At 41.2% G+C, this 19,735-nt stretch overlaps 1 protein-coding gene across 1 annotated transcript in view; it reads right to left on the bottom strand.

Moving 5' to 3' along the window:
- Nucleotides 1–13,535: 13,535 nt before the first annotated feature.
- The window catches only part of ATP6V1C1 (ATPase H+ transporting V1 subunit C1), a 41,978-nt gene continuing 35,778 nt past the window's right edge, over nt 13,536–19,735 (bottom strand). Inside the window, exons 9-13 of the mRNA XM_006744632.3 lie at nt 18,430–18,522; nt 18,246–18,339; nt 16,710–16,807; nt 15,749–15,875; nt 13,536–14,446 (exon numbers count right to left, since the gene is read on the bottom strand). Of these exons, the coding sequence (XP_006744695.1) occupies nt 14,351–14,446; nt 15,749–15,875; nt 16,710–16,807; nt 18,246–18,339; nt 18,430–18,522 (508 nt within the window). The 3' untranslated portion in view covers nt 13,536–14,350. The remainder of the gene's footprint in view (nt 14,447–15,748; nt 15,876–16,709; nt 16,808–18,245; nt 18,340–18,429; nt 18,523–19,735) is intronic.

Raw genomic sequence — 19,735 nt, 5'->3', positions numbered from 1 at the left:
TGTCAGGGAAAAGTGCTTAGTACTCACTGCCAATCCTCACAATAACGCTATGAAGGAGTTATCTTCTTTTTATGGATTGAAGAGACAGACTCAGAGAGATTAGTTAGCTTGCCTAAGGTCATAAAGCTACTAAAAGGCCAAGTTAGGATTTTAATTTGAACTCCTGTCAAGAAGCCAGACGTTAAAACCTGTGCTTTTAACTACAGAAGAGGGGGCAGAATTAAGAACTATTTTAGAAATAAATGGATGGAATTTGGTAACCAATTAAAAGGGAGGAAGGTTGAGGCAGAAGGGCAAGGTCTCCGCTTGATTGACTAGGCATGTGCTAGGATACAGGAGGTGCGGGATGGGGGAACCTAGTGAGCTTCCCAACCAGGGACAGCACCACACCCCTAGGGGCATTTGGAAATGTGCAGGGGTGGGGGTTGTCTTGGTTGTTCCAGTGACTGGGTGGAACCAAACATCCTTCGGGGCACAGGACCATCCCACTCAGCAGAGAACCGTCACATCCCAAATGCCAAAAGTACCCTTCCAAGAAATACTAAAGACAATCTCAAAGGACATCTACCTGCCACACCAGAGAGATGTGGAGATGAGAGACTGAATTTCAGAAAATAAATGACACCAGAATCCATGAGAGAGGACGACACTAAGGGGAACTCACAATGAGAGAACATTGTGGAAAACCTGCAACATCAGTGTCAAAGGGTGGTCTCTGGAGCAGCCGCAGCATCACCTGGAGTCCAGTTAGACGCAAAACCCTGGGGCCCACCTAGACCTGCTGGATCGGCAGCCCTGGGGTGGGGCCGCCACCTGGGGTGCCACACGCCCTCAGGGTGATGCTCATGCACAGTCAAGCATGAGAACCGTGGCGGAGGGGCCGGACGGAAGGTGGGGGAAGCTGAGCAAGAGTAGAGAAGGAACGAGAGTTCCTGGGGGAAGAAATGGTCAGCAGTGACAGATGCTGTGGAGTCAAGCAGAGCAGTCACGACACGGGACTGAACAGGATGCTCTCCAGGTCTCTGCCAAGAATACTGGATGGACAGACAGCAGCAGCAGCTTGGGTCTCAGCAGGCCGAGGACTTATTGGGAGTTAAAAATAAAGAATGGGGAGTAAAAGGAAGAGAAGGGATCAGTAATAACTTGAGAGGGACACAGGGTCAAGGGAGAGTTTTTAAGGATGAAAGAGCGAAGGATGTTTTATACCAAATATAAAGGGGGAAAATAAACAGGAAAGAAAATTACAGGAGCAGAGTGCCAGGGGCCTGTGCACTAAGAAGCAGGCACTAGTCAGTAAGATCTGAGCAGTGCTGGGTGCTTGGAACAGGACACACCCTTCCAGAAATGGGAAGGACAGAGGCATCAAGGTTAGAGACGTTGGGGAAACGAGGGGATTTAGCGCTCAGCATGGTGTCTGGCACCCAGGGGGGCTCCCAGGACTGACAAGGCCCATTGCTTCAAATTCCATCCGTTTGCCCACTCAATAGCTGTGTGACTTTGGGCGAATTAACAGACCTGTCCAAGTCTGTTTCTCCCGTCCACGGAAGAAGAGGCCAGATCTCACATGGGAAGCAAAGGGGTAGGAGTTAGGAAAAGAAATTGAAAAATAAGGAAATTTGGAGCAATTCCTGTGATGCATGAGAGGCCACTGACCAGCGACCAGTAAAAAGAGCATGTACAAAACATGGTGAGAGGGTGCATGACCAGAAGCGTAAGAGCAGAGAGGCGTTAAACTACAAAATGATGTCCCAGCTCTGACCTGAGGTCAGCTTCTGTACGTGTCAAACAACATACAGCTCCCAGCCCAGGAGCTGCCTTGATGTTAATCTGACAGGGCCACAGGGTGCCCAGGGAGTTGGGCAAACACTATGCTGGGTGTTTCTGTATGAGATTAGCACTTCAATTGGTGCACTGCCTTAAGCAGATTGCTCTTCCTGGTGTGGGTGGGTCTCACCCAATCAGTTGAAGGCCTGAATGGAACAAAAGGCTGACCTGCCCCAAGAAAGACAGAATTCTCCTGACTCATGGCCATCCAGCTAGGACATCAGCTCTTCCTGGTTCTACAGCAGTTCTGGCCTCTGGACTCAAACTGGGACATGGACTCTGGAGATTCTGTACTTTCCAGCTTCCATAATCCTGTGGGCCAATGCATTATAATAAATCCCTTTTGTACACATACACACACACACACACGGTTGACCCTTGAACACAGATTTGAATTGTATTGGTCTACTTACACAGATTTTTTAATAGTACAGTATTATAAATGTATTTTCCTTACAATTTTCTTAGTAACATGTTCCCTAGCTTTATTGTAAGGAATATAGTATATAATACATGTGACATAAAAGAATGTGTTAATCAACTTTATGTTATTGGCAAGGCTTCTGGTCAACAGTAGACTATTAGTTAAGTTTTTGGAGAGTCAACATACAGTCAACATAAAGTCATACAGAGGGAACACCTGGGTGGCTGAGTCAGTTAAGCCTCTCATTCTTAGTTTTGGCTTAGGTCATGATCTCAGAGTCGTGGGATCGAGCCCTGCATCTGGCTCCATGCTCTGCGTGGAGTCTGCTTGTCCCTCCCCCTCTGCTCCTCCCCGCCCCACCCCGCCACCCTCTCTCTCTCAAATAATCTTTCTTTCTTTTTTTTTAAGATTTTATTTATTTATTTGAGAGAGAGAGAGAATGAGAGATAGAGAGCATGAGAGGGAGGAGGGTCAGAGGGAGAAGCAGACTTCCCGCCGAGCAGGGAGCCCGATGTGGGACTCGATCCAGGGACTCCAGGATCATGACCTGAGCCGAAGGCAGTCACTTAACCAACTGAGCCACCCAGCACCCAATAAGTAATCTTTCTTAAAAGAAAAAGTTATACACAGATTTCTGACTGTGCAGGGTGGGGGGTCGGCGCCTCTAACCCCTACAGTGTTCAAGGATCACATGTATATCACATTGGTTCCGTTTCTCTGGAGACCCTGATGAATACACTGCCTAACTGCATGATCTTATCATTCATTCCCTCAGCTTAAGAAAGGATGTGAAACGGCTGCATAGCAACATGAAGTTCCAGGCAACTCAGCTTTCTCTTCAATGGAAATCCTTGCAGGAGGAAAAAAAGCAGGTTCATGGGAAAGGGGTGTTCTGAATTCAAGAGAGAAAACAATAGAAAGAATAAGCAGAGGAATTACCAAGGTGGAACAGGCCTAAGGGAACCCAAATGTTAAAAGAAAGATTTTGACCAAACAAAATTAAGAAGAAAGAATAGGGGGTAAAACCAGGAACCAAAAAGGAAAGCCAGAAAAAACAACAATGGCATCAAAGGTGGGGGGGGGAGGCAAGGGAAGAATCAACTTTGCTGTTGCCTTACAATTTTAATGTGCGGTTTAATGAGGTTTTGGAAGCTGATTAAACCAGGACGACGCTGTGCACTGTATCACAGCTGGGGAGTTAACTTTCCCAGGCAGGAGGAACTGCAACTGTGTGTCTGGGTGGCAAGAGAAGAACGTTCCAAATCATTTATTTTAGAAAAGAAATTCCCACTCAGGGGCAAGCAGCCAACCAAGTTCTGGAAAGCTCGGACTATGGAAAATTTGACACTTCCTTTCAGCATTAGTACCTATGACAGAGGCCCCATTCCAGAACCTACATGAACACTTCTCAAGCAGTCGACTCACAGACCCCAGCGTTCCCGTCTCTCCAAAGCTGCATCAGTACCCCTGGAAGAATGTGAGGGATCCGCCGTAGATGAGCCGGACAAATGCCTTAAATGACTGAAGAGGCAGAGGCAAGACGGAAGTTAGAGCGGCAGCAATTCACGTGATAGATTTTCACTTCCTGCATTAAGTTAGTGGATGAAGATCATATAGCCTCTGGTCTCCCAGCAAAAGGCCGGAGCAGTTTGAAGCAAACAAGAAGACAATTTTCCTGGGGCGCCGGAGTGGCTCAGTCTGTTAGGCATCCGACTCTTGGTTTCCGCTCGGGTTGAGATCTCAGGGTCCTGAGAGAGAGCCCCACATGGGGCTCCGTGCTCAATGTGGAGTCTCCCTAAGATCCTCTCCCTCCCCCCGCTCGTGCTCTAAAATAAATGAATAAAATCTTTAAAAAAAAAAAAAAAAGACAGTTTTTCCCTCTAAGGAGCATGGAAGCAAGAAATTCAGACACACTGGAAAAATGAGTTAGAACCCAGAGCGCCCCTTCTATCCCCCAAAAGCCCTGCTGTTGTGTTGGCTCTTAGCAGAGAACGACTCTGTTACTAGTTACCAGGTGCAGTTAGCCAGTTATGTATCAAATATGATTTAAAATGCCAGCTCATTTTATAAACATGTGATGACCGTGATTTTGAAATCAGGGCAGTTGCAAAAAAAAATCAGTAATAAGTTTATAAATTGTTAGATTCTGCCTGCCTCTTCATGTACATTTGCAGGAGAATATTAAGTATGTTTACAAAACACTCTTAAAAGAGTGACAAGGTGAAGAGCTTCTGGGGTCAGCATCAGGCACACTCCCTGGCGTGGTGTACACCCCATATGCCCACCCACTGGACGAACCAGCACCTACTATGAACGTGCCAAACACGAAGTGAGAAATTGCGGTTACAAACACATGAGTAAGACTGCTGCTGGCATGATCCTTGAAAAATGTAAATTAGACCATACAATGGGTTCCCTTTGTAGAACAAAATTTCAGTTCTCCACCATGCTTGTAAGCCCTGCCCCACCTTCATGTGTTGCACTTTCTACACCCCCTCGCTCATGAAGCTTCCGCCTCGCTGACCGGCCACTCCGACTCTCTGAGCCAGTTCTCTCTTGGGGCCCTTTGCATCTGCTGTTTCTTCAGCCAGGGATATTCTCCCCCTGGCTCTGGCTGGCATCTTCCCCCCCTCGTCTGCCACAGGCCCCCTTACCCCTTCCCAGCCCAGGTCACTATCACCTCACACATTCAGAAGTGAAGCGTCTTGTTTATTACGTGTCCATTGCCACCAACCCCCAGCAGGTGAGCTCCATACCGGCAGGAGCCCTCTCCTCACTGCTCACTCCTGTTCCAGCAACTGGTACTGAGCCACAGCTAAGTATGTGCTGAGTGAATGAGGATTCTACCCTCAAGGAACTCATAACGTATGTCCTCTGTCAGGAACTGGCTGTTGAAGGAAGGAATGAATGAAGGATTCTTTTATCTAGACAAGTCGTTGGGGTCATGTACACTAAACCATTAGGCCAGTAAAGTCTCAGAGAATGGACCTTTTCCTCAGAGACTGCTGGGAAGGCGGGCTGAGCGCTGACGTTGATGACCAGTGGCATCAGAGTTTCCTGAAACCAATGTGTCCCCGCCCTGGAAGCAGAGGAGGGGTTTGGCGGCTGCTGCAGCCAAGTCTCACTGGGATGATGAGTGGAACGAAGGAAAACACAAAAGATAAACAGAGACTAACAGAAAAGGAGAAAACCTCACAATGAATAGCAAGACCACAGAAAGGAGTAAAACCCTAAAACACAAAACTCTTTCACCAAAGGGAATTCAAATTAATTTTTACAACTACACTGACATAAACACATGAGCCAAGAATTGAGAGAATTTGTCGAAAATCTGATTTCATTCTTGATAGGTTTTTTGAGAAATAATACATAGAGCGTAATTTATTCTCTTCAATTATACAATTCAGTGATTTTTGGTATATCCACAGGGTTGTCCAGTCATCACCATTATATAACCCCAGAACATGTTTATTCCCCCAAAAAGAAACCCCGTATCCATTAGCAGCCACTCTAAATCCCCAGCTTCTCCCTGGTCCCCACCAACCACTCATCTGGTTTCTCTGTCTTTGGATTTGCCTACTCCTATCATCTCATGTAACAGGAATCAGACATTTTGTGACCTTCTGTGTCTGGCTTCTTTCACTCAGCACAACGTCCTCAAGGTTCAGCCATGTTGTAGCATGGATCAGGACTTCATTCCTTTTTGTGGCTGAGTAATATTCTCTTGAATGGACGTACCATATTTTGTTTATCCATTCATTCATCTTAAGTGGATGGCCACTTGGGTCTCCGCTTTTCAGTTATTATAAATAATTCTGCTACAAATTTCCATGTACAAGCTTTTGTGTGAATCTATGTTTTTTTTTTTTTAAGATTTTATTTACTTGACAGAGAGACACAGCGAGAGAGGGAACACAAGCAGGGAGAGTGGGAGAGGGAGAAGCAGGCTTCCCGCTGAGCAAGGAGCCCAATGCGGGGCTCGATCCCAGGACCCTGGGATCATGACCTGAGCCGAAGGCAGACACTTAACGACTGAGCCACCCAGGCGCCCCTGAATCTATGTTTTCAATTCTTTTGGGGACACACACACATGCACACCCCTTGGAATTGCCTAACCTATGATCCTGGTGGATTTTTAATGAAGGAATTTGCCTTCTAAATAGATATAGTTAAAGGGAAACTAATTTCAATTCACATAAGCTAGAGAAGCCAAGAAACAAAAAAGAAACAAAAATCAAGTAGCATAAAAAATAATACTGGGCGCCTGGGTGGCTCAGTCGTTAAGCGTCTGCCTGTGACTCGGGTCATGATCCCAGGGTCCTGGGATAGAGCCCCGCATCGGACTCCCTGCTCAGTGGGAAGCCTGCTTCTCCCTCTCCCACTCCCTCTGCTTGTGTTCCCTCTCTCGCTGTGTCTCTCTCTGTCAAATAAATAAAATCTTAAAAAATACTACTACTACTAAGAAAAGTGGCCGTTAGCATGCTGAACCCCCTCTTCGATGCATGTATCTTGTCAAAAAATCTGAACACACCATGAGGTTTAATTCTCACAATAATCCTGCAGTGTTATCACCATCCCTCTTCTGTAAATGAAGAAATGGAGTCAGACCCAGGGTGGCAGGCTGCCTAAGATCACAGTAAGATCTGGATCTAGCACACAGGGCCAGCTCCAAGGTGCCAGAAGAGAAAAGCAGACCCTTAGAGCACTCATAACAAATACCCATAGTCTAAATTCCCTGATCAAAGAAACTGCAGACGAAATTAAAAACATTAAACAACATCCCGCTTTCAGAAAACACATAAGAGAAGCTAACTTAAAAAGAAGGAAACAATCCAACTTGAACAAAGGGACTTTCTTCTGTGGGTAAATGAGGAAGAGCTCTTCAGGATTTGTGGGCAGTGACCTGACAGTCCCCTGGCAGCCGAGCAAGGGTGCTACGAAGGTGAGCAGAGAGGACAAGGCCAGTTAGGAGGCTCTCAAAACAAACTGGGGCAAGGAAGGACTGGGAAGGGGAGAGGGGAGAGAAGCTCCAGAATGCCTGAGTGCCTGGCTGCCAAGGGGGAGAGAGACAACGAGCACACAGCAGAGGGGGAGCCTGGGGCTCGGGTGGAGGACGCGGGGAGGAGCTGGCTTTCTGACTGCGCTCCTTCCTCCCTCGGCCAGCTGTCCTGCAGGCTGGTGCCACTGGGCTCAAGAACGGGGCAAGATCCAGGCCAACATACCACTGATGAAAACAACCCGCAGACGGGTGCTATCCTTTCATACACAACTCTCCTCTTTCCAAGGGTTGGTTCTCTGTAAATTGTCACTCTTCTTGCTAGAGACCTGGACTGCTTCACTCTTCTATGAACTTCTTAAATTCCTAAGAGTCAACAGAGACCAAAAAAACGTCGTTCAAGAACATGTGTTGAGCATCTCCCTGATGTCTCCCTACAGATGCGAGTGCCCTGCACACAATGAGTACTAAGTGAGCACTGACTGACAGAAGAAATTATATCCCCTTCAGAACCACACAGCTGTGTTTCCAATTCTGCGGATTCAATATTTCCCATCAGAAACAGCTTTTGGTCTTTCAATATTGCAACCAGTTTACCCTCATGCACATAAAGGCACAAAGTATATGTAGTTGTCTTTCGTGATCCAAGTGGAAGCTGTCTGTGTAGCAATCTGGGCACATCAACAATGACTCAGAAAGCCTTCTTTCTCAGGCTGGCAGGGAAGTTAAATCTGGCAATCAGAGTGAACAGAAGCTAGGCTGGCTCTTCCAGTTAGAGGAACACAAAAAGCCAAAGGACACAGGGCATATTGGGAACTCAAAGGCAAAACAGCTCACGACTCAAGCATAACCAACTAGGCCTGTGCTGGCCAGTGCAGTAGCCACTGGCCACAGGTAGCTACTTACATTAATTAAAGATTAAAAATGTACTTCCTCGAACACATCAGCCATATTTCAAGTGGACTATGGCCCCATGTGGCAGAGGCTACCACAATGAGTGGCATAAATACAGAATGTCCGTCATCGTGGAAAATTGTTTTGGACAGTGCTGAAACAGGCCAACTGTATGGTTATATTCGGCGGGGGGAAAGATCTATTCTTCACTCACTGACTGATAGTACAGGTTGACGTTTCTGGACAGATATCCTCAGGGATGTTTTCAGACTTTTGATTGCACAGATCAGTAATTACAATGCTTTTTCTCATTTCTCACTGTGCCTTTTTACTGCTCAGCATCACACCCCTGGCACCGAAACCTATGCCTGATTTGTAGTATTTGCTCAATTTACTGAATAAATGAACATATGAGCACACAGACGGAAAGACGTATCTATAGAGCCTTAGTTTTTTCATCTTGTCTTTGGGGAAAACTATCACTGGCTGGCACCAGTGTTTGGGCTCTAAAACACTGCTTCTATATACATAGACACTCACACAGGCTGGATTAATTCACAAAATGAATATAAGTTGTCTAAAATTTTCTGAGAACTTTATATTATATTAATAACACTAACTTGTAACAAAATATTGCAAATCAGAGCATTACCTAGTGTTTGTGGGCTTCTCTAAATTGACTATATGTTTCATAACCAACCATGAGGGGGATTGGGGGATTAAGCTACCTGTTTGCTTCTAAATGGCACCAGAGCACCCTCTTGTGGTGAAATGTACTACCCGTGTATAGTCACAATTCTTTTTTAAAGAAACAAATGACTTTATGCTTCCAACAACACATTAAAACCTGTACTGACCTGTAACTACTCAGCCCAAATAGGTACCCAAGATAGTTAAATATAAAATCTGGCAAGTTGTGTTGGTGAAAAAGGTAATTAAGAATGTCCTGTCAGGGGCGCCTGGGTGGCTCAGTCCGTTAAGCGGCTGCTTTCGGCTCGGGTCATGATCCTGGGGTCTTGGGATCGAGCCCCACATCTGGCTCCCTGCTCAGCGGAGAGCCTGTTTCTCCCTCTCCATCTGCCTGTCACTCTGCCTACTTGTGCTCTCTCTCTGTCAAATAAATAAATAAAATCTTTAAAAAAAAAAAAAAAAAAAAGAATGTCCTGTCAAAGAGATCATCCCCATACCTAGGAAACTGCAAAATACATCAAAGCTGCTCTTTGGATTTGATATTATGGACAGTTTTGTTCATCCTCGGGTTAAAAAAAAAGATTATTTTCAAGTTCAAATCTATACAGTTTTTCCTTTTTTGGTCTAACATTAACAGTAATCTTTGCTGCATCCTACTTTTTTTCACTTTTGTCTTAATAATTTTGTTTCTTCATGCAAACTGTTCTTTGAAAATCTGTTCTGGTTGTTCTTTTACACTTTTTTTTTTTTTTAAAGATTTTATTTATTTATTTAAGACAGAGAGAATGAGAGACAGAGAGCATGAGAGGGAGGAGGGTCAGAGGGAGAAGCAGACTCCCTGCCGAGCAGAGAGCCCGATGCGGGACTCGACCCCGGGACTCCAGGATCATGACCTGAGCCGAAGGCAGTCGCCCAACCAACTGAGCCACCCAGGCGCCCTCTTTTACACTTTTATAAGCAGGATAAATCACGCCCAACCTGGGTTTTCAAAAAAGGATAGAAATGTGATTTTGGTTACTTTAGATGGTTTTTGCAAATTCCAATTTGATATTCTATGGCCTTGCAAGGGTAGAGGACACCCACATTGACCAGTTTCTGCTGAGGCAGGACTTTCTGGTTCTGTTGATTAATAACGTAGAATGCTTCTTCAGGTGGCAGAGGAGAAGCTGATTTATTCATAATTATCTTACTGAATGTAGTCTGTGTGAAAGAGAGAAAAATCACTATTTGAAGGAGACCCCAAGATGCTCCCAAATCCGAAGTCAACAACACTAACTGGGGGTTCAGAGAAAGACTCTTTCAAAGGCAGTCTCATTTAACTGGCTGATCACCAGCATCTGAGTCTCCTGGGTGTTTGTTAAAAATGCAGATTATTCCTTGGATCTACACAAGACTTACAAACCACATCTTGGTGGAGTTGGGCAATGAATCTGCATTTTTATTAAACTCCCCAAGTAAGAACCGCTGTAGATCTAATCAATTTCAATATTAAGCAGTTGTCAGAAAATCTCCTGTTTGTGTCTGCTCACGAACTTCTAACTTCTGCTTTGTTTCAAACTTTTTTCTTCTTGTACTATCTTGACCATTCTTGGTGTGAAGGATGTCCTGTTTCTCCTGTTTCACTTTCTTCTCCAGCTAAACCTTCCCAGGTGCTATTCCCTACTGCTGATCACTTCCATGGTTCTACCTTGTTCCCTTTTTCTCCCGCAAGTCATGGGGCCCAGATCCAAAACTATTCTAAAGGTCAATGTGCTGGTAAAATCGTTCTGGTGGGTAATATTTCTTTAAAAAAAAAAAAAAAAAAAGGCCAGAATTACATTCGTATATTAATCTAAAGCTATCTAGGCTAGAAAAATAAAGACCCTAAATAAGATTACATTACTAAAATGAGTAAACTTCGTGTAAGTTTACAGACAACTAAATTAGGGCAGTTTTCAATGCACTTCCTTTAGAACATAATACTGTTACAGACCTTCTAAGATAAACCATCTTTTACTGATGTTGACAGAAAAAAAGAACCATTTTTCTCTATAGAATAGCAAGGTTTTAATTATTAGCTACTCTATAATATTTGTATATATGGTTTTTAACCTAGTGCATTTGTTACTCTGATTTTTTTTAAGATTTATTATTTGAGAGAGAGAAAGAGCAGGGGTGTGTGGCAGGGAAGGTGCAGAGGGAGAGGGATACAGTGTGTCTTAAGCAGACTTCATGCTGAGCATGGAGCCCGACACAGGGCTTAATCTCACGACCCCAAAATCACGACCTGAACTGAAACCAAGAGTCAGAGATTCAACTGACTGCACCACTCAGGCACCCTATTACTCTGATTTAAGGGAAAAAAAGAAAAATGCAGCTGTGAATAAAGGTGAATAACTTCATATCTAGATAAATTTCTTATATTTTATTTCCAACATTTGGGACTATTTAAATTTGAAGTTCATGTTTGCTGAGTATTTGTGATGCACGAAGTATTACTTGAAGGGTATTACTTGGCATATGCTTGTTCAAAAAGCTACATTGGAGTCTGTTCCACCCAGACCACACAGTGTCTGCCTAAGAGCAACTTCAGCAGGCAGGAAAACGTTCCAGTCTGAATAACTTGGGCTGCTGAAATTAGCATGCAACAGCTAGACACATCACTGAAAAAAAAGTCTGGGTTCCTGCCAAATACCAGCACAATTTAATATTTCATGAAGCACATGTAATGCCTTTTCCTTCTCTATATCACATGGACTAAGTTGAAGGAAAGTGTCTGTCTCACTCATACAGGACCCGGTAGAGGGCAAGAGGCATGATATGGATAAAAGAGCCCAGCAGTCAGAAAGCTTAGATTCAAATTCTGAATCTAACTCAAAATCTGTGAGATCTAACAAAGAAATCACCAAAGTCCTTTGCCCCTAAGCCTCCACAAGTAGAATGGGGACCACCAGTCCTCCCAACACAAACAACATGGGGAAGGGATGAGGCAACGGGTACTGAGAGCACTGGCAGAATGGTCTCGAACAGACACCCAATAAATGTCTAATGAATCTCAAAGTAATCTGAGCTCTATCCTAGAGGAGAACCAATAGACTCTGAAGCAAACAAGGCAAGAGGAATAGAAGAGTCCCTTCCCAGGAATGGTAGCTACCATCAAAAATACAAAAAATCCAACACAGACTGAAGCTCAGAGACACTCAAACTGCTTTAACATTAGGCTACATACACAAAGTCTACTCACCCCACCACACACACACACACACACACACACAAAATTACTTCCTTCTAACCTTCAAACTCCACAAAGTCATGACTAAACACAGGTGAAAAGACGCTCTAGGCACTCATCTAGGATTCTGAGTACATGCCTCCAGCTCTCACCGGGCACCATTTCAAAGCCCTGCACGTGCAGGTGGGAACTCTTGCACTTAGAACAACAGCCCTATGAGGTGGGCACTCTAGTTATCCCCATTCTATGAAGGAGGGATGGGGCGTGGAGATCACAGGGCTCAGCAGCAGCAGCAGAACTGGGCTTGGGCTCCACAAGAGCTTGAGAGCTACATCTTGGTCACTCTGCATCCCTGATGGAAATTACAGTGCAAGTCCTGAAGTTCCAAACACACACTGGGATTTTAAACTTGAAACAACCCTACCTACCCATGTCAGAACAATGTTACTGTCCAGGTAAAACCTTAAAGTCATCACGTAGGCCTATCAATCTTTCACTTTGTCAAAACACATCCTCTATCACAGACTATGCCCACTGTACAGATACTAAGACTCAAAAAACACTTGCAAAAGACGACAGAAAACCAGAATTTCCTGACACCAAAACCAAAAATTTTCAGCCTCCTTTTATCCAAAGGAAAACTGAAAATAAAATCTGCAACATGTCTTAAACATGTCTTAAATTTAGAATTCTGACAGGGAACTTGGCAGTACGTGTCAGAACTTTAAATATACCCTATGATCTACGAACCCCACTTGCAGGGTCTTTCTTACAGAAATACTAACACAAGTAAACAAAGGTACCTGTAGAAGGAGGTTTACTACAGCAGTGTTTGTTAAGAGCAAAAACAAAAAATAACCCGAATATCCAACCAGTCAGCTATATTATGGCAGAAATACATGATGGAAAACCATGCAGCCAGTGGAAAAAAATGAGGTAGCTCTAGATAGACTGACATCTACCTATTTTGGATACACTAGTAAGCAAAAAAGCAAGTGACAGAATATATGCAGTCTGATCCTACATTTATTTAAAAATAAACTATGTTTGCATGTGTGTGATATATATGCTGTGGAAACCTAGAAAAAGGCCTGGAAGAATACATCAACTCCCTTGAGAAGAAATCTGGGGGGGAGGAAGGGTCATCTCTCATTTTTTACTTTCTAGAAGTCTGAATGTTTGAGGTAAATTTCTTTTGAAATAACAATATAAATTTGTGAAGTAAAAAGGATTTGGAAGGTGAATTTCTAGAAGGAATAGAATAGCTGAGAAATGCCCTGGGAGTGCACAGGAAGGGGAGCACTGCCACAGAACCCTCTTTAGAAGCTCCTCCAGGATGCTCAATGAAGTCATCCAGAGATTCTTACAACAAACAACGCCTTTTTTCAGACGATGCCATAAATGACATATATGTGAAAACAAAGGCTTGTATAATCAAAAAATCCTAGAAAGGAAACATGTAAAGTAAGGACTTACACAGAACAAACGACTGAAGCTGCACGGTTTCGCTACACTTTATTCAAAGTCGGCCCCACTTCCTAATTATTTGCGGGAACTCAAAATCTAGTGTCCAAATGTATATATCCATCATATATTGAAAAATAATCTTTACATTTGTGCTGTGACCCAAAATTGGCACACTTAAATCATACGTGAGCCAGACACAAACGGTTGACCCTCGATACAGAACAAAAGCCTGGAAGTGGCACAGCAAGGTAGCTATGCTCTCCTTTATTAAATTCTCAACCTGAACTGTTACCTTCCGAAGTTACACACACCACAATATACCTTTGCACAGGTAATTTTATTCTCTCCTGTGGGTGTCAACAGTGCTCATAGATTGGAATTTGAAACATTCAGAAAGCACATACCTGAATATCGTCACATTTTGTTACATCATGATTCAGTAACTATTAAACAGTTATGTCTACTAAGTACAATGAACAAATGGTATAAACATTTACCATTACCTTGTAAACAAGGCTTTTGTGCACAACAGTAACAAATGGAATTAATGCATACCACAGTATCAATGAAGACCTTCTCTTTAAATAAACTATTCTGTTTATAAATAAACTCTGATTTTTTTTTAGTACACATTTACAGACCTGATCAATAAAAAGAAATAAGACATCTATTTTCCTTTAAGAAGAAAATATTGAGAGATGGACCACTATGGAAGAACTCACTAGGAAAAGTGGTCAGAAGCAAGCAAAGGACAAGAGGGAGTTAAAAGTACTGTCATACTGCAACCTATTTCTGTTAGAATACACCAACACAAGGACAGGATTGTCTGGGAAGGAGCTCATTTTTACTTGAATTCCAGCAAGTTGCAATCAATCTTGTAGTACACATAGGGGTAGTATTCCTGTTGACTCAGGTTTAAGCCTGGAATATCCATAGGAGCCTATAGGAAAATCAGACAATTATCCAAATGAGTACTTACAGAAATCAGAAAAAAAAAAAAAAAATTAAATATTACCATTTACCTTCTTATTCAACATCTACTCTGGGCTAAGTGTATATGTTTATGCTAATTTAATCTGAGTTAAGCATTATTACTCCAATTTTGCCAATGAGGAAACACAGTGGGTAGTAAAGCCAGATTTAAGCACTCACTGACTCCAAAGCCTGTATGTGTTTAACTATGACCCTGTGATCCATTTTTATGCATAATGTATAAAATTACTTTTTAAATCTCAGGCTTGGGGTATTCAGTTTATGGGGCACTTGGCTTATTAAAATGTTGAATAGAAGTAAATCAAGTATGATTTTAATGGTGTCACTTATCATTTACGCATGTTTTAAGAATATACTGGTAGGAGGGGTGCCTGGGTGGCTCCAGTTGGGCATCTGCCTCTGGCTCAGGTCATGATCTTGGGGTCCTGGGATCGAGCCCCGAGTTGGCTCCCTGCTCAGTGGGGAGTCTGCTTCTCCCTCTACCTCTGCCCCTCCCCTCCACTCATGCTCTCTCTCCCTCAAATAAATAAAATCTTTAAAAAAAAAAAAGAATATACTGGTAGGAAATTATGTATCAAATAGTTGAACCTCATATTTTATTGACAATTACATGAAAATGTAGAATGTAATTTCCTGCATTTTCTTCTATCAAGAAAATCTAACATTTCATGGGTTCTAACTAATGCAAATGTGAGATACTACCATCCTAAAAAGAAAAAAAAAACCAACAAGATATTTGAAATAAAAAAATATGAAATAAAACCCACTACAATTTTAAACAGCAGTAGTGTGCTTAAATACCCTCTCTTTGAAAGAAGATAGAAACACACCAGTTTAGAAAAATGGTAGTTCCTTTTAAATTGCTCCTCTACTGACATCGCTACTTGTACCGAATACAACTGAATTAACTACTTCGTTTCGTCTTCTCTGCAATTCATTAACTTTGGTAAGTAAGTACTACAGAATGACCGGTTGTTTCTGTATTTCTGCAGCTATAAACATCTGATCTATAGCAAGAGAATGACTAGCTCAGAAGCAAAAGCACTGATCTAACTAGTATAAAACAGAGTGAACAATGTAAACTACTTGCTATGTTTATCTAACAAATTAACTGAGACCCTCAAAGTAATAAAGACATAGATTAAATAATACAATATTTACTATCCCTTTTCCATTTATCTCCTTCCAATGATTTTTTCTGAAATTCATTCCAGTTGCTACTCTTCCAAGGTGCCTAGTAAGTACTTACATCAATAATAGCTGCTGCACTGCTGTCTAGATGTTTATACAATTCATATAATACTTCTCTTAGTTTCTTCATTGTTTTCTTATTGGGCTGAAGTAGCATTGCTTGGAAGTTCACTGGCAAGCCATACCTTAGCAGGAAGCAAATGTACAGTACGTAACACAAGTAAACATAAAAAGAGATTTTCTTTTCAAAGCAAATATTCTCATAGTCTTCTTTAATCAGTTAACAGAGAGAGGGTATCTCATTTTAATGACCACCTCTACAAGTTCAACTAATATACAAAGAAACTCAAATCTTCTCTGGTCCTCACTGTCCACTAGAAAACTTCCTTAAAATGAGAACCCACTGTCTACTAGGAATTACTTTTAATTACTCTTTAATTTTTAATCTATGAATACCCTCAGCAATAATATGTATACTTAGAGGAGACACCTTCATGATAAGGAGCAACATAATTACATCTTGAAAAGTCAATGAAATTTACAAATAGCGAGCATGGCTACAAATAAGTATTTTGAACTACATCTAATATGAGCAAACTGTATAGAAGATCACAAGATGATTGAGATTTTAAGTATCTCAAAATAATAAAATATTTAAGGTTAATATGAAACAGTGATTTCAAATACATCATCAGTATACTGTGTACCAAACTACATGTAAAGTATGTGAAAGATCTTCTTTTAAACAAACATTAGCTAAATATTTTATAATCTACTTTTAACTTAACTACACCAGCAAAGAACCAGGGAATACAGCAGTATGGATCGCTTTTTCCAAACCTGGCATCAAGGACAAGACTAATATGAATGTATGATACTGACAATCTCTCTCTCATGGTTGTCCCTTTGGTTTCTCCGCATCAACTTCCTATTACTGGACCATATGTTATAACAAAGAGGTCTAATGTAAAGGGATCTATAAACCCTTCAGTTCCAAGTTTCTCGACAACTTTCTTTACCTTAAAACAGACTCAACAAAAACCCTCAACGCTTTCACATGAATCCACGCAATAAACGCCTCACTGAAATTTACTTTCAGCCACCGTACAAGTGGTCCCTATAAAAAGGAAAAAAAAAAAATCACTACAAATTTGGTCTTGAAAATAGCAATTAGAAATAAATAAACCAAATATTTTTAAAGGAGTGACCATCCAGTAAGAATCTACAGGAGAATTAAATCACATTATATTCACTTTAAAAATGTTTCATTTTTCTCATTATCTTGGACACTTCATCTTAAATAAGATTAAAAGGTCAGCCACTACACTGAAACCTCAGTAGACACCAAAACTGATGGATCCTACTCGCTATACAGAAAAAGGCATGTATTTTCATGAAAGCAGTTTAAACTGATACATAATATATATGTGCCCTAGGTTTGAAAACCGAAATATAAAAACCTGAACTTATTATGCAATACATTTCAAACATTTAAAATAGAATTCAACTTACAAACAACATCTCAGGAACAGGACAGTTATGTAGTAAGTCATTTAATACATATATCCCTAGGTCTAAATTTTTTCATCTGTAAAATCAGGGGTGTTGATCTAGATCCCTTAAACCTCTTCACATTCTAAATTCTTAATGATTCTATTACATAGGATAACTTCTCTTTGAACTTAAAATATTCAATATGATTTCCAGTACTAAATAAAAATACACCTTTAAACAGATTTTAAATAATACTGCCTTTCAGTATGTAGAAGACATATGTGATCAGTTCAGCTAAATTATTTACAGAACATCATTAGGTTCATTTGATGTACTAACCAATTAATTTAAGCAAAAAGGACATGACAAAGTGGAAATCTTTGGTTAAAGTATCTATTCTTTAAAAACGCTCTGGACCTTTGTAACAAGTTGGTTTTACTGGGCATATGGTTAGGATTAGTTTTCTCCCAACTTAGAGGATATGGTTTATAAAGTACTTAGGAAAAATTTTAAATGGGATTTGCTTTTATTTTCTCTTTCATTACAAGAGAAATAAATTTTCACTCACCACCCCTTCCATACTAGCTTCTAGTCTTCACAGTAATCCGGCACTTAAAGATGACAAGGAAGTTGACACCATCTTCCCTTGTCACAATTCCATCCCCTTTCTCCATTTTGCCTAAAACATACTAACTCTCCAGGGGTTTTAAATAGAAATTGCTTCAGTATAATACTGCAGCATTAAAAAAATCTGCCTCAAGAAAATGAAAAATTCTTCCTGAAAAAACTATTACTTAATTAAAATAATACCTCACTATACTGCATTTAAAATTAATTCCTGATACGGATTTAGATGGAGTAAATAACTTTAAGGTATGGACTTCAAGATCTATGTTTGCTTAAATTCATTTTGATTAATAGAAAAAGTAACTAAAATCAAATGTCTTAAAAATAAAATCAGTTTTCTTTTAAAAAATTTTTAAATAAAAAAATAAAATAAAAAGCAGTACTGCTTTTTCTTCTGCTTAATGCTGATAATACTAAATATTAAGAACACATACAAACTGCTTTTTCTTGTCAGTAGAAAGCCTGTTCATTTCTTCTTTATCTGCTTTCATCTCCTCTTCATTATACTGGAAGTCACGAACGATGAATCTAAATTTGGGGTGGGGGGAAAAACAAAATTGTCCACACTGTGTATATAGGTGATCTAACAAATTAAAAAACAAAAAATAATTATCTTACTTGTTTTCCCTGGCTTTGTGCCTGAAGTCATCAACTGCCTTCCTAAACAAGGTGACATTACAAAGGTAACTGTCTTGGTCCTCTGAGAGAACACTATGGGGGGAGAAAAACACACACAAAAAAGTCCATTTAAAGCTTTATATGGATTGCTCTCTTTCACACTGAGGGCAGAATTCACAAACAGAAGGAGGACAAACAATAGGGTATGGCAGCCCTTCCCAAACCACCTCAAGGCTAAGCACGTGTATTGCCTCCAACACTGAGGACACTCAGTGTTTACGATGTGTTTATTTACAGTGCCTTAACAGCCCTATGCCATTTACCTCTTCCTAACCCAACAAAATCCAACATTTACTCAAGTAAAATGTCCAAGCTCTAAGAACCATGCTTTTCCATCTATCACTGCCAGGCTGGCTGAGACAAAACCAGTAGCTAGTTTATTCCAGAGTCTCCCTGCTTCCCTGCTAATAATAAGCACCTTCTTCTCTTCTGGAAACCAAATTCTCTCTACCTCTCTCCAGTCCAGCCCAGCCCACTGAGGCCTGGCTCACCATCTATGTACTGCCAATAGCTCCTACCTCAGATCTTTCCTTCCCCACTGCCCCCAACACCCTAACTCAAAAACAGACAAATGCAGTGGTCTAAATATCCTTTGACAAAACACACTTTTATGCATCTCAGGGCTTCCTCCTAGGCTCTAGAAGATCCCAGCGAGGTCAGAACTTCTATCCAGTCGTGGGTCTCATGGACATCACTGGAAAAACCTTTCCAGACACAACTACGTAGGGAAATTTTAACTGTCGTATAAATTTCTAATGCCCTGGGGAAAAGCTGTTTGGAAAGGCAAACTGTACAGTTCATGTATACTATGACTCTCATTTGACTTTCAAAAGTTACCTACAGCTATTTATGCAGAGAATCCCAGACGCGGGGTCTACGAAGCTATACAGTGAATTGTTCAACAGTGATGATGCTGGGGCAGGAGCATCACTTAATGGTGTGTGGAAGGGTCTCTTTTCCTTTCTATTTTCCAAGTATTAGGTTTTTTTGTTTGTTTAGTTTTTATTTACAATGTGGTACTTCTGAAATCCAAAAAAAATAATGTTTTACAAACCTGAGGGAGTGCTTGTGGAATTCAAAGATACTTTACTAAATATGGGGGGAGGAAAAAAAAAAAAAGCAAGTTTAGTTTTTCCAAGAAGTCTAAGAATTGCTTGATTAGGTTAATTCAGATAAATTCAGGAGGCAACAACAATACTTAATGGCAGAATGGCTATAAGAACTGACGCCAGCCTGGCTCTTGGTC

Source organism: Leptonychotes weddellii, chromosome 4 (genome assembly GCF_054177405.1).
Source record: "Leptonychotes weddellii isolate Sample4059 chromosome 4, ASM5417740v2, whole genome shotgun sequence".
Lineage (NCBI taxonomy): Eukaryota > Metazoa > Chordata > Mammalia > Carnivora > Phocidae > Leptonychotes > Leptonychotes weddellii.
This window is presented reverse-complemented; position numbering and strand designations above follow the sequence as displayed.